This window comes from Leptodactylus fuscus, chromosome 8 (assembly GCF_031893055.1).
Source record: "Leptodactylus fuscus isolate aLepFus1 chromosome 8, aLepFus1.hap2, whole genome shotgun sequence".
Classification (NCBI taxonomy): domain Eukaryota; kingdom Metazoa; phylum Chordata; class Amphibia; order Anura; family Leptodactylidae; genus Leptodactylus; species Leptodactylus fuscus.
The window spans coordinates 19,826,223-19,839,552 of NC_134272.1; the positions used below are offsets into that span (position 1 = coordinate 19,826,223).

Below are 13,330 nucleotides of genomic sequence, written 5' to 3' on the forward strand. Positions count from 1 at the left end.
ACCAAGAGTCAGGTCTTGAAGGTGATGAGTTGGAAGTGTGAAAATTGAGCAAGTGTATGGATCAGAGGAACTCTGATAAGGTCCAAACTGCGATGGTGAGATGGTCAGAGCATGTCCATATGGCAGCTTTACTGCCATGTTCCCAGTATGTCAGGGTTAGTACCTACCACAAATGCTCCAAAGAAGGACAATTGGTGATTGGAGACATGGTCAAGGAAGCCCAAGGACAAAAGATGTGTGTGGGGAGAGAAGACTAGCACGTCTGGCCTAATCCCACAGAATAGCTACTGCTGAAAATGTTCCTTCTGACTAGGATAGAACAGTGTCGGTACACACAAGACATCACAACCTGAGTATATGGGGTTGTCACAGACAAGCAACAGTAGTGCCCCCTAATTCCTCAGAGCTCTCATGGAACAATGAGGCAGTACTTGTAGCATTTTAGAAGAGCTTGACAGGACAAATTAAAGCCAAGCTGGTAGGTTGAGGTCTTCACGGCTACACTGGTTTATGGAATTGGGTTGAGACTCTTCACCTCGTAGATCCTACGACTATCCCATTGACTTGCTACCTGGCCCTATATCTCCTGAAGGTCATATATGTCCTCTGTGTCTTCCTGAGACTAATGCCATGTCTGAATACATGTAGAAGATCTGGTAAGAGGGTTTATTAGGAACTCTTCTTCTCCTAATGGCACTGCTCCGTTTTCATCAAGAAAGATGGATCTTTTCATTTCTGCATCAACCACCGTGGTCCGAACAAAATTACCATCAACAAGTATTTCTTGCCACATATCTCCATACTCTTTGACGGGATTCAAGGGGCAAGGCGTTTGCCTAAATTGGATCTCCAGGGAGCCTACAGTATATCCTAATCAACATCAGAGAAGGTGACAAGTGACAAGATGACAATACCCACGATGACCACTACAAATATCTCATCATGCCCTTTGGCCCTAGTAGTGTTCCGGGAGTTCTTAACCATTATTATTCCTGCTCTGTTCTATGTCAGTATATCCAGACAACATCCTGATCTTCTCACTTTATCTGATGTCTCATATGAACACGGTCATGTATTTTTTTCAATGGTCACCAGAGAACCCACTCTACTCTAAACTCAAGAGATGTGTGAGAAATCCTCTGTACAGTTCTTGAGCTACGTGATTATAGACCTCGGTGTACAGAAGAGTACCAGGAAGCTATTTGCAGTCCTCAATTTGAGATTTGTTCCATTCTCCTGGCCTTCCAGTAATTTTTTGGGGGTTGCCAATTACTACAGATACTTCACCCTACCTCCTAATTTACCAAAAACTGAGGAAATGTCAAGAACAGGAGGCTTCAAAAAGCTTTTGAAGAACTGAAGCAAGCGTTCTCCTCTGCATCTGTTCTGTACCACACCAATGGCTTTAAACAGTTCTTTCTTGAAGCTCACGTGTCTTCTGTTGGAACAAAAATGTCTCATTTGCAAGAACCTGGCCCGTGGCTTCTTCTCTATGTTAGGAAAGCAAACTATTAAGTGTCAAGGTGGCATTGAAGAACAAAGTCATCTTCTCAATGGAACGCATTGCTATCTGCACTAACCTAATAACCTGACTTACCTACATATCACTATCAGAAGGGTTAGCTGGGGAATTTAATGGCCTAGAAGGATTTTGATCTAAAGAACTTTTGGGAGTCGACCTAAAAACATCAATGCTCCAAATTTTCTCAGTAGATTCCATCTATAGTCCACTCCCCAAAAGACGGGACCACTGGCACCACCTTTCACCGTTGTCTTCTCTGAAGCAAGACACTACTTACTACTTAGTGATAGTAAGTTTCCCAGTCTCTCCAGGGTTCCCCTTTAAAGGTGTTTGCTAAGAACATGTCTGCATGTTGTCTCTGACTTCTGCCTGTTGTTTCTGACCCTGTTCCATCTGCCCCGACCTCTGTCAGTTGTACCATAACAAAAAAAATCCAGCTTCTCAATATTCTGCTTGTTTGCTGACCGCATCCCTGTCTGTCCATTGTGTGGCATGCACCAGTATGTCTTGGCCATCACTAAACTGCGAGGTAGTGACCTGGTGTTTCCCTGTACTAAAAAGCAGATCCCTGTATTGGGGATTTAAGGGGTGAAAACCAAGGAACCACTTAGACAACACCTTTGGATCAACCCCAAGTCAAACCAGCTTAGTAGGTACATATGTGCTGCATTACAAGCTGTCTTGGGAGACAAAGTCAGACTCAGAAGAGATTTATAAGTCTAGTGGGAATGGGGAGTGATAAATAGAGAAAGAAGCATTTTTCTTTGATAAGATATATTCACCTGTACTAGTGAAATATACAAAGTTTGTTGAACAGTCACACCATTTCAGTCTCTTTTATTGGTAAGAAATACATAAGGGGCAACACGGTGGCTCAGTGGTTAGCACTGCAGCGCTGGAGTCCTGGGTTCGAATCCCGCCAGGAACACCATCTGCGAGGAGTTTGTATGTTCTCCCTGTGTTTGCGTGGATTTCCTCCCATTCTACAAAAACATACTGATAGGACAGGAAAAAAAAAAGTACATTGTGATCCCTATATGGGGGCTCAGAATCTACATTTAGAAAAAAAATATAAAAAAAATAAATACACGAGGTGGCGTCCTCTAATTGTTTTTGTGTATATTGAGGAATCAAACATTGCTGTTCCAGAGTGAAAAATATTTTATTTCATTGTCCAAGATAAATTCACAAGTGGAAAACCAGCCCCAGTCACAGCTCTCCAGGGGTCCTCTTGTCCTTAATAGGGAGGGTCCAGCAGCCACTGACCACAAAGAGCAGAAGGGCAAGGAGGAGGCAAACCAGCACAGAGGCCAGCAAGTGTGTTGAGGTGACGGCACAGTCCTCCTAAAACAGAACACAAGGAAGGCCCTGAGTGTCCCCACAATACATCACCATGTGTACCTGAGTGTCAGCGTGTCCTGCACCCCAAGAGTCAGCGTGTCATTGTCCTGTACCCCAGTTATCAGTATGTCATTGTCCTGTACCCTAAGTGTCAGCGTGTCATTGTCCTGTACCCTAAGTGTCAGCGTGTCATTGTCCTGTGCCCCAAGTGTCAGTGTGTCATTGTCCTGTACCCCAAGTGTCAGTATGTCATTGTCCTGTACCCGAGTGTCAGCGTCTCATTGTCCTGCACCATAAGTGTCAGCGTCTCATTGTCCTGTACCATAAGTGTCAGCGTCTCATTGTCCTGTACCCCAGGTGTCAGCGTGTCATTGTCCTGTACCCCAAGTGTCAGCGTGTCATTGTCCTGTACCCCAAGTGTCAGCGTGTCATTGTCCTGTACCCTAAGTGTCAACTTGTCATTGTCCTGTACCCTAAGTGTCAGCGTCTCATTGTCCTGTACCCTAAGTGTCAGCGTGTCATTGTCCTGTACCCCAAGTGTCAGCGTGTCATTGTCCTGTACCCCAAGTGTCAACTTGTCATTGTCCTGTACCCCAAGTGTCAGCGTCTCATTGTCCTGTACCTCGAGTGTCAGTGTGTCATTATCCTTTACCCCATGTCATCGTCTCCTTACCCTGTACCCAAGTTTCAGCTCTAATTATCCTATACCCCAAGTGTCATTATACTGTACCTCAAGTGTCAGCATGAAGTGGGCTCACCTGAGACAATATAGCTTTCAGACTTGGATCTTCTCTATACTGTAGACTATAACAGTTGGAGGGCGCGTCCATTTCTACCCCCACCACATACAGTTCTAGATGTAGTTGGGGTCTGCTCAGGTTTGCTGCAGAGCACTGGAAAGGTGACCTGCAGGGAGATAGTCAGCGATTACTGCTGATGACCTGGGGCATATGTTGTTGTGACTCTATATCATTGTGTCTTATAGTAAAGGCATATATTATGATGAGGACTATATATACTGTGCATACTATAAGCAGGGGGTATAGGCAGCTGCACACATGCACATATATATATATATGAAGAGCTCAACGGAAAAATGGCCTAAGTCCAAAAATCAATATTGTGAGAAAAACGAAATTTAAAGTTTTAGCCTAAAGCAAACGGGCATTATTGTGGAATATATCTATCCAATGTAATCAGCTAATGAACACCGTTAATATATATACACGTATCTTTATGGTTGCCGCAGCAGTCGGCTTAAGTGCAATCTTATGCTAATATCGTCAAATATACCGTAAAAATTATTAAACGATGAAGAATAATAATTACCTGCCTCCCTTTTCGGCGCTAAATATGTGCAAAAGTCGATTTACAGCCTTTTAAACAATAAGACAAAGTTTTTACACTAATATAAACAACAGACCGGAAGTCACGATTTCAATGAAAAAATGACCAATGAGAGTGAAGTAAGTAAGTTTGTATTGGACTTAGGCCATTATTCCATTGAATGTAAATTCTTCTGCATTGAAATATATGGACTTAGGCAGGGGTGAACCTGGGCTTTCTGCCGCCTGCAGCGGCGTCAGAAAGCCCCCCCCCCCCCAAGGAGGGGCGGAGCTGAGGGTGGCGGGGGGGGGGGGGGGTCGCAAGAAAGGGGTGGGGCCGAGTGGAAGGGGTGGGGTCGAGCCGAAAGGGGGCATGGCCGAGCGGAGCGAGCGGCGTTCGCAGGCATAGAGCAGGCAGGGAGAGGACCTGCTCTCTGCCTGAGTGTGAGGGGCGGCCGCTGGAGCAGCGCTGCGTCCAGCAGGGCTGCCCCAATCCACCGCTCGCTTCCCGTGTCAGGCTGTAGACACGGTGACGCTAAGCCAGTCCAGGACAGCTTGTCCTGGACTGGCTTAGGTCAGCAAAAATGCCGCCCTCCCGAGGCCCTGGCATAGCGCCGCCTAAAGCGGTCGCTTCAGGTCGCCTCATGGGAGGTGCAGCGCTGGACTTAGGTCATTAATCCTAGGTACCTTGTAAACCCAATGCATAGAACGAGGTACAAAGAAGCTTTCTAGGTAATAATTTGAAATATGACAAAATGTGGACTTAGGCCATTTTTCCGTTGAGCTCTTTATATATATATATATATATATATATATATATATATATATATATATACATATATCGCATATATGTACTTAGTCTCTAGGAAACTCACCAGCTCTGGGGTAAAAGGCTCCGTGGCCCAGTGACTGTAACGCAGTATTTTCCGGAGCATCGGGTGTCACTGTCGTTACACTGTGCTGACCACCAGCTGGATGTCACTGTGATGAGCAGATAAGAGGCTGTGCCTGGACCTTTAGAAGAAACGAAAACAGGGAGACGGGGTCTGTGACTAAAAAACAGACAAAGACTTGGCTTACACCTGTGCCGCAGTGTACGTCTTTCATCCGGCAGTGTCGGTTTAAAAGAACGGACACTTGACAGATTCCATTATAGTCAATTGCGTCAGTCAGGCACCGTTGGAGGCCTCTGTTTTAGTGGTCTGTTGTTCTGTTCCTCTGATAGATCAGAACAACGGACACCTGGGCGCAGGTGGGAACATAGCATAGATCTGACTGAAGACTGATACAGCAGGTGAACATAGAAATGGCATCCACCAAGACAACTGCCAGTGAGTGGTGGTGAAGGTGGAGGTGGCAGCAGTGGTTGAAGTTATGAAGATGGCAGTGGTGGTGTGATAAACCCTGGCACCCACCCACCCACTGACCTCTCATCCCCAGCTGGCTGGCTGTAGCATGTATCTGCAGGTCACTGTGAATAAATGACAGCTGCCACGGAGACAGGGTAAGGCCGGCCAAGACAGACACATTGGCGAGATCTTCGTGATCTGAGGCTGAACCAATGTTCAGGGGGTTCGATGTAGCGGTCACGTTCCTCTGGGCACATATCTTACTTGCGCTCAGTGTCTGCAGAACCGTGTCAAAATCCTGATGAAGTCCAGAAAAGAGGCCATTACTGATATACAGCTCATAGGTGAGGGTTATTTGCAGAGCGTCAGCATAGGCAGTAATGCATAGGGTCCACATATTACCAGCATAGATCTCTCTCCTAGCCTGAGAGTTTGTTACTATGTATCAGTGAAGGTAACATTTACCAGTCTGGAACTCAACTTAGGCCTGGTTCACATCTGCGTTCGGGGAGTCCGCTTGGGGATCCTATGAACGGAAATCTATACGCATTAAAAAGCGCTTACCTGGGAAACCCGTGGACCCCATAGACTATAATGCGGTCCGTGTGATTTCCGCTTGGTTTCTGCACAAAACATGTCTCTCCACATGTTTCGTGCGGAAACCGAGAGGAAACCACACTATGGGATTATAGTCTATGGGGTCCGCGGGTTTCCTTTAGGTAATGCGTATAGGTTTCGGTTCAGGGGGTCCCCAAGCGGACTCCCCAAATGGAAACCGGAACACAGATGTGAACTGGGAATCACAGAGAATTGTCTATGCCAGATACAACTGTAACAAACTCTCAGTTGTAAGAAATATTAGGTAAAGATGGCGAGTTCTTGCTTCTGGATTTAGGTTAGGTTCACACAGTTGTTTTTCTTGCAAAAGAACCTGCCATGAAAAATCCTCACCCCTCCAAAAAAAAAAATCATATAGATTTCGTACTCCCATTCACTTCTAGGAGGTTCAGGCTGCTGAAAAAACTCCACTGTGTGAACTTACCCTAACAATTTACTGCCAGTAAGCAGAGATTTAGTGAATCAACACATAATAATCCGTCACCCTGGTAAAATCGTCATCTTTCACCGGATACGTGCGGATGTAGATTCCGTAATACAGGAACGTGGCTCCGAGTGTCACAAGGCACAAGAAGAACGTCACTAATGGTGGGTGATGGCGCACACAGAGGCGTAACCCTGAGCAGAATGGGCAACCCATGGAGATCTCAGCGAAGCCGCATCCTAAAGATCCTAAAACACAAGGTGGAGGTTAACGCTCAATGGAAATGGTGGCTGTTGCCATGACAATGACTCCCCCAGTATGGTGACTATGTGTCAGGCTCCGCCCCCGTCACAGCGCGTCCCTGTCAATGCTTTTGGGATTGATCCAAAATGAAGAGGTCGGAGCCCGACGCCTAATAGCCAGGCTTCACCCAGGGCTGTGAGGAAGACTACCTGGCCGATAGCCCCTGGTCTACCCTGGTCCTATGTTATGGGGCTTGTGACGGGCAAATCATTAGGGTACAGGGCTACTATGGGATACACACACCATATATAATATAAATATACACATATACTACACACACCATATATAATATACACACATATATATATAATACACACACATATATATAATACACACACACCCCATAAATAAGTATACACATATACATATATAATATACACACACCATATATAATATAAATACACACATATACATATATAATACACACACACACCATATATAATACACACACACCATATATAATACACACATACCATATATAATACACACACACACACACACACACACCATATATAAGTATACACATATAGATATATAATACACACACATATACACATATAATACACACACACCATATATAAGTATTCACATATACATATACACACACATATACATATATAATACACACACCATATATAATATAAATATACACATATATAATATACACACATAGCTGACACCCAGCTTTTCTAGCTACAGATATAAGAAGGGATCTCAAGCTCTTATTATGATGGTCAGGACTTGAGGTATCACTGTGATCTAAGCCCAATAGAATGATAAACCAGCTGCTGCCTTGTAAACATGAGGCGAGAGCAGCTTGTCGCAAAGTATTCTGGGACTTGTAGTTCGCAGATCGGGTTGACAACGTCTCATGATCTAGAGGTTGTAGATCATCCAACCTGTTCACTAATCATCTGGACTTGCACCCAGTCGTAATAACGCCCCCCTCAGGTACCCCATATGTCGCAGTCAGCGGGCTCCCGGGTCCGACGCGCTCTGCCTCTTACAACGATCACTGCGGCTGCGTGCAGACTGTGAGCTACGACAAAATGGCCGCCGACCCACGACGGTTAGACGGTTGTCTACGTGTCCAGTGTTACCATAGAAACTGCCAACTGGCCCGCGCTCTAGTCTTAGGTGTAACCGCCAATGGGAAGAGCGGCCATGGCTCCTATAGTGGTCTGTATGGCTAAATAGTCCCAGAATGAGGCCACTGGTTATAATATGAGTGATATATGTGTCATATGTGTAGTGTGCTGGATGTATGTGTCATATAATATATGTGCAATAGTGGATGAATAGTCCTGTGACCTTATGCAAGAACTGAGATACATTGCTGAGCTGTGTATCTAATCCTATCACGTGTGATACTGACTGCTGAGCTGTATCTAATCCTCTCATGTGTGATACTGTCTGCTGAGCTGTATCTAATCCTCTCATGTGTGATACTGTCTGCTGAGCTGTGTATCTAATCCCATCATGTGTGATACTGCCTGCTGAGCTGTGTATCTAATCCTCTCATGTGTGATACTGTCTGCTGAGCTGTATCTAATCCTATCATGTGTGATACTGTCTGCTGAGCTGTGTATCTAATCCTATCATGTGTGATACTGCCTGCTGAGCTGTGTGTCTAATCCGATCATGTGTGATACTGTCTGCTGAGCTGTGTATCTAATCTCATACAGGCTGATAGGTGACACTGACCCTTCCCCCAATGTGCTGTGTATCTAGGACAGGCCTGCACCCCTGGCTGACACATATCCCGCCATGGCCCGGGCTGTACAGGCGGCCATTATTCTGGTCAGACAGGTTCCTGCTGTCACTGTGACTGTTGGCTGCTGACAGGTGATGCCTTTTGGTTGTGCGGGGGGTGCACTGTCACCCGGTACTACCTTCCAGACTGTTTGCACCACCTTGACCTGCACCAAGCTGCCAGCAGGTCCTAGGGGTGCGAGGGCTCCCAAGTATGGACCCCCTGACTGGGGACCCTCAGTGCGCTCAGGGCCAAAGTGACTCCTCCCTCCATCAGCATCCCCAGGCCGAGGACAATGGGGGTGACATTTGTATGAACTCGGAAGGCGCTGCAGCCACTAGCACTCGGTTCTGCGGGGACAGTGTGTACAGCGCTTTATTAACCCTTCACCACCCGGGCCCTTCAGATTCCGACTATGTCAGGCCAAGTAGCTGCCGTTCCCATAGAAACAAGAGTCGTGGCTGCTGCGGCACGCTGTAATTTTCTCCCAGCGAGGCGGCGCGCTGATTGCCATTACTTGTTCCTTTTTATAATGGTGCGTGGGTCAGGACGGTAGACGCAGGTGACCCATTTCTCCCCGGACACCGCGCCGCTGCCCCCACTGCTGACTATTCACATTCAGCTGGAATTCCAGACATTTATGTCCCCTGTACAGGAAGCCGTAACCAGGAAGCAATGAAAAGCGCGCTTCCTGCCGCACGTATCCTGGAGAAACGGGAACAGCAGGCGGCTGACAACGACACCTGTATGTCACAGCAACACGAGGTGTCAGGCTGCAGCTGATGGTATATACTGCCCAAATGTCAGCCAGGGGGCCACATTCTACCTACCCACTGCCCCCTATAGGCAAGAAACAAAGCTGTCATTTGTCATATCATCTTCTATATAGGGAGCAGGACCACGATGGTTCTATTGTCGTCTCTATAGGGGGCAGTATTATACTGGCTATATAATCATCTCTATAGGGGGCAGTATTATACTGGCTATATAATCATCTCTATAGGGGGCAGTATTTAGTGGTTACATCACCTCTATAAGACTTGTATTCTAGTAGTTCTACAGACCTTTCCATAGGGGGCAGTATACTAGTGAATTTATGATGTTCTCCCTAGGGGGCAGTATTAGGGTATGTTCAGACAATTTATTGCAAAAACCTCTGCAGCAGAAAACTCCACCTCTTACATTTGTGCTAATCTACGTTGCGGAAACGCAGCTTTTTTAGTTGCAGATTTTTTTTTTTTTAGCCAAAGCCAGGAGTGGATTAAGAAGAAGGAAGTATAAGGACTTCGTATATATTCCCTATTCCTTTTGTAGACAGTCTTGGTTTTGGCTCAAAAAAAAAAAAAAAAAAAAAAAAAGCAGCAAAATCTGCAACAAAAAAAGCTGCGTTTCCGCAACGTGGGGCCTCAGCCTTAAGCTCTGCTGTATCAGATGCTTTGAGGTGAATGGCACTGGCACGGATGTGGCTATAGGGGGTGCTAGCAGTCACTGCAGGCTCAGAAAGAGGAGTGGGCCCCAAAGGTCCCTCTGCCACATACAATATACCTCTAAATAAGTCAGACCTCTGCATGCAGGAATATCTGCCACAGATCTGGCACATGTGAACCCCGAATATACACAGCAGTAAGCCAGAACAAGAATTGTTACCTACACATAGAAAACTACAATATGCTCAACCTCTCCTGTGCCTCACTACATACACTGATACAGGCTCGAATGATTCCTGTATACACTATATCTGGAGGCGCTATGTCTGTGCTGATTCTAGGTATGGAAGTACCTCTAGAACTGCCCGGTCAGATAAATGAATCGTGTGGGGGCAGTTTATACTCCGGGGGCAGCTGTCGCGCCTTCTCCTTTGGTGGTCTCAGTTCTACCTGCAGCTTTCAGTACATGACGGCCTGTGGTAGCGATATACCAGCACTAAACCAAATGGAGAACCAGTGACAGGTGACACAACATAAGATGACATGACTCGAGGACACAGAGCCTCTGCTGTAGGCATGGAGGCGGCTGCACTACAACTACAGGGGGCGCTCACAAGCTCTAAACCCATGACCAGCTCATTCACACAAGGCAGATTGGAGAATTTTGTAGAATATAGATGATATTTTCCTGTATTTACCCCCCAAGAGTAACATTGTCATTGTTTTTCTTATTGCAGTTCAGACTTGTGCCAGGCCTGCCTACTAAAACAGCAGTCACCCACAGACCCCATCGACTTATAACGGGGTCTACTGGGTTTCCAACGTTTTCATACTGAAACTGGCGGAAAAAAACAAACCAAAAAAAAAATTCCACATCCGTGCAGGACTTTTCTCTCTGACGACGCGGAGACGTGGTCCCAGCCTATGGCTGAAATAAAAGTTACTGACCCCCTAACTCCGGTACCTTGGGTGTACTTTAACCCTTTAGTGATCAAAGATTATATCCCTCTCTTTCATAACTTGCTACATTTTATTTCAATGTAGCTGTACAAGGCCTTGTAGTTTGTGGGTGCAGAAGATTTTTAATCAGTTTTTATGACTTTTTGTTTTTGAGAGGGGAGATGGACAGAAAACATTAATTCTGGTATCTGAACATTTAGGTTTATGGGATTGATCACATGGAATAAATAACATATCGTACTCATTTTATTTTAGTGTGTGTGTTACCTCTTACCAAGGGGGGGGGGGGGAATCTATTTGTACTTTTTTTTCTGTAAAATTACTTAGGTGCAGCAGTCAGCATTATGTAAGGGGTTAAATGGCCAGTATGCTTCTGATGGATAATTTTAAGGGGGTGATATCATGAACAGAGGTCTATGGTCCCCCCTCCCCTGGGATTATTTATTTATATGTAGATTGTGAGGCCCATATAGAGATCACAATGTACATTTTTTCCCCCCATCTGTATGTCTTTGTAGAATGGGAGGAAATCCACACAAACATGGGGAGAACATACAAACTCCTTGCAGATGTTGTTCCTGGCAGGGTTCGAACCCAGGACTCCAGCACTGGAAGGCTGCAGTGCTAACCACTGAGCCACCATGTTGCCCATTCCCCTGGGGTTACCGAAATGACAGGGACAGGAGAAAAATAAAATCATTTCCTCCCCTCTCTGCACCGTCCACTGCTTGTGTTCTCCTGCACACTGGTTAAAGTGCGAGTAATGGAGTAGATGCAGCTGCTTCACTTTAACCAGAGATGTCTCTAAATCTAGACGGGCTACAGACATTATCATGTTTAGAGCAGATTAAAGTCACAGTGAGCCACCAAAATGGACAGTCACAGGGCCACACAAACTTAAATGGGCAGGCAGCAGCATGTGAGGACGTATCTAAGGCTTATGCAAGTATCTCATCCACAAGATGCAGCGAACACCTTCAGCACACTTGACCCATATGACCCCTGGTGTCAAAATAGTGAAGACCCTCTTTAGCATAAAGAGATTTTTACAGTAGCTCACGGATAGAAGTATAAGGGTCATCACTTGTTCCAACCACTGGAACCCCAAAGCATTCAAGAACAAGCAGTAGCCAAGCCCCAAGTGGATTAGTCAGGCTGACAACCTATGCAGTATAGATCATTAGTATGTGACCTGTTGGGTCAGCTGCTGTGGTAGTATCCGGGTAGCAGACACAGTAGACTGGGTTCCTGTGCAGGCCGCCCATATCCAAGCCATAGCAGTGCAAGCACAACCCATCCACCGCTATAGCTGATCCATGAAGGGCTGGGTGTCAGACCCCCCCATAGATCACATATTTATCAACAATACTATGGTTACATTATCAGTATAATATGAAAAAAAATTGTGACCAGACAAATCCTTTAAATTCTTGTGAGAGTGAAGCCCTGGTGTGTCCTCTGCCCGCACTGCATTCACTTCTATGGCGGGCACAGAGTCACTAATGGACAGGTAGGTGGTCGAGCATTGTCACTGTACTCCACCTTCTGGACCCCATTATCTTGCTGGATAGGAAATAAAGGAGTTCATCATTGGGGATCTGCAGAATAGGGCATCAAGTAAACCATGGGGTCCAACACCAGGGACCCCTATGGATCACCTGTTTAAAGCAAAAGCACTCCTCAGCGAGCAACCCTTCCTAGGCCATGACGTCATGTTCAGTCAGTCACATGATACAACGGCAGATCGATCCTATACAAGTGAATGAGGCTGATCCGCAAAATAAATGATCCAAATTCCCTGCAGTTACATGATTAAACGTTATCTGCAGCCACCACTAGGGGGAGTTGATGTGGAGATCAAAAGATATGCAGAGAGTGCCCTCTAGTGGTTACTAAAAGGCAGACAATTTAATCTAATCACCTATGTCAATGTGGGGTGACTCTTGGTATTGCAGGTCGGCCCAATTACTTAGAGGACATGAAAGGTTCTCTTTATTGGCGGTATTATATAACACTAGAAAGTTGACTGTGCCCCGATTTCAGATTTGTCAGTATGCGCTCCGATGCCTTTAGTTTCTGCACCAATGTCCCTTCACTGTTAGAGCGAGTCTTACATCAGTGTTTTCACTTGTTTATTAGGAATGTACCCGAGTAGTACGGCCTTGCGCCATTCTGAAAGTGGAGGGATATCAGTGCACCAACTAATGGCACCGACGTTTCCGGCACCGGGGCGCACACTAAACTCAGCGCACTGTCAGCATATAGCCGATATCACAGGACATCACACCAGTGTCAACACAGACGGCTA

The 13,330-nt window shown here is 45.8% G+C and overlaps 1 protein-coding gene across 3 annotated transcripts; it reads right to left on the reverse strand.

Annotated features, from left to right (window-relative positions):
• Window positions 1–2,665: 2,665 nt before the first annotated feature.
• TMEM219 (transmembrane protein 219) lies at window positions 2,666–7,915 on the reverse strand. Of its 3 annotated transcripts, none has more exons than XM_075285876.1 (6): window positions 7,838–7,915; window positions 6,640–6,827; window positions 5,616–5,835; window positions 5,064–5,202; window positions 3,622–3,769; window positions 2,666–2,866 (listed from the first exon to the last, which is right to left on the reverse strand). In XM_075285876.1, the coding sequence occupies exons 2-6, from the start codon at window positions 6,793–6,795 to the stop codon at window positions 2,732–2,734; spliced, it is 798 nt and encodes a 265-aa protein (XP_075141977.1). In that variant the 5' UTR covers window positions 6,796–6,827; window positions 7,838–7,915; the 3' UTR covers window positions 2,666–2,731. The 3 variants fall into 3 exon arrangements, with proteins under 3 accessions (XP_075141977.1, XP_075141978.1, XP_075141980.1); XM_075285877.1 differs by having other exon boundaries at window positions 7,782–7,883; XM_075285879.1 differs by lacking the exon at window positions 7,838–7,915 and adding an exon at window positions 7,552–7,673.
• Between the last annotated feature and the right edge of the window lie 5,415 nt (window positions 7,916–13,330).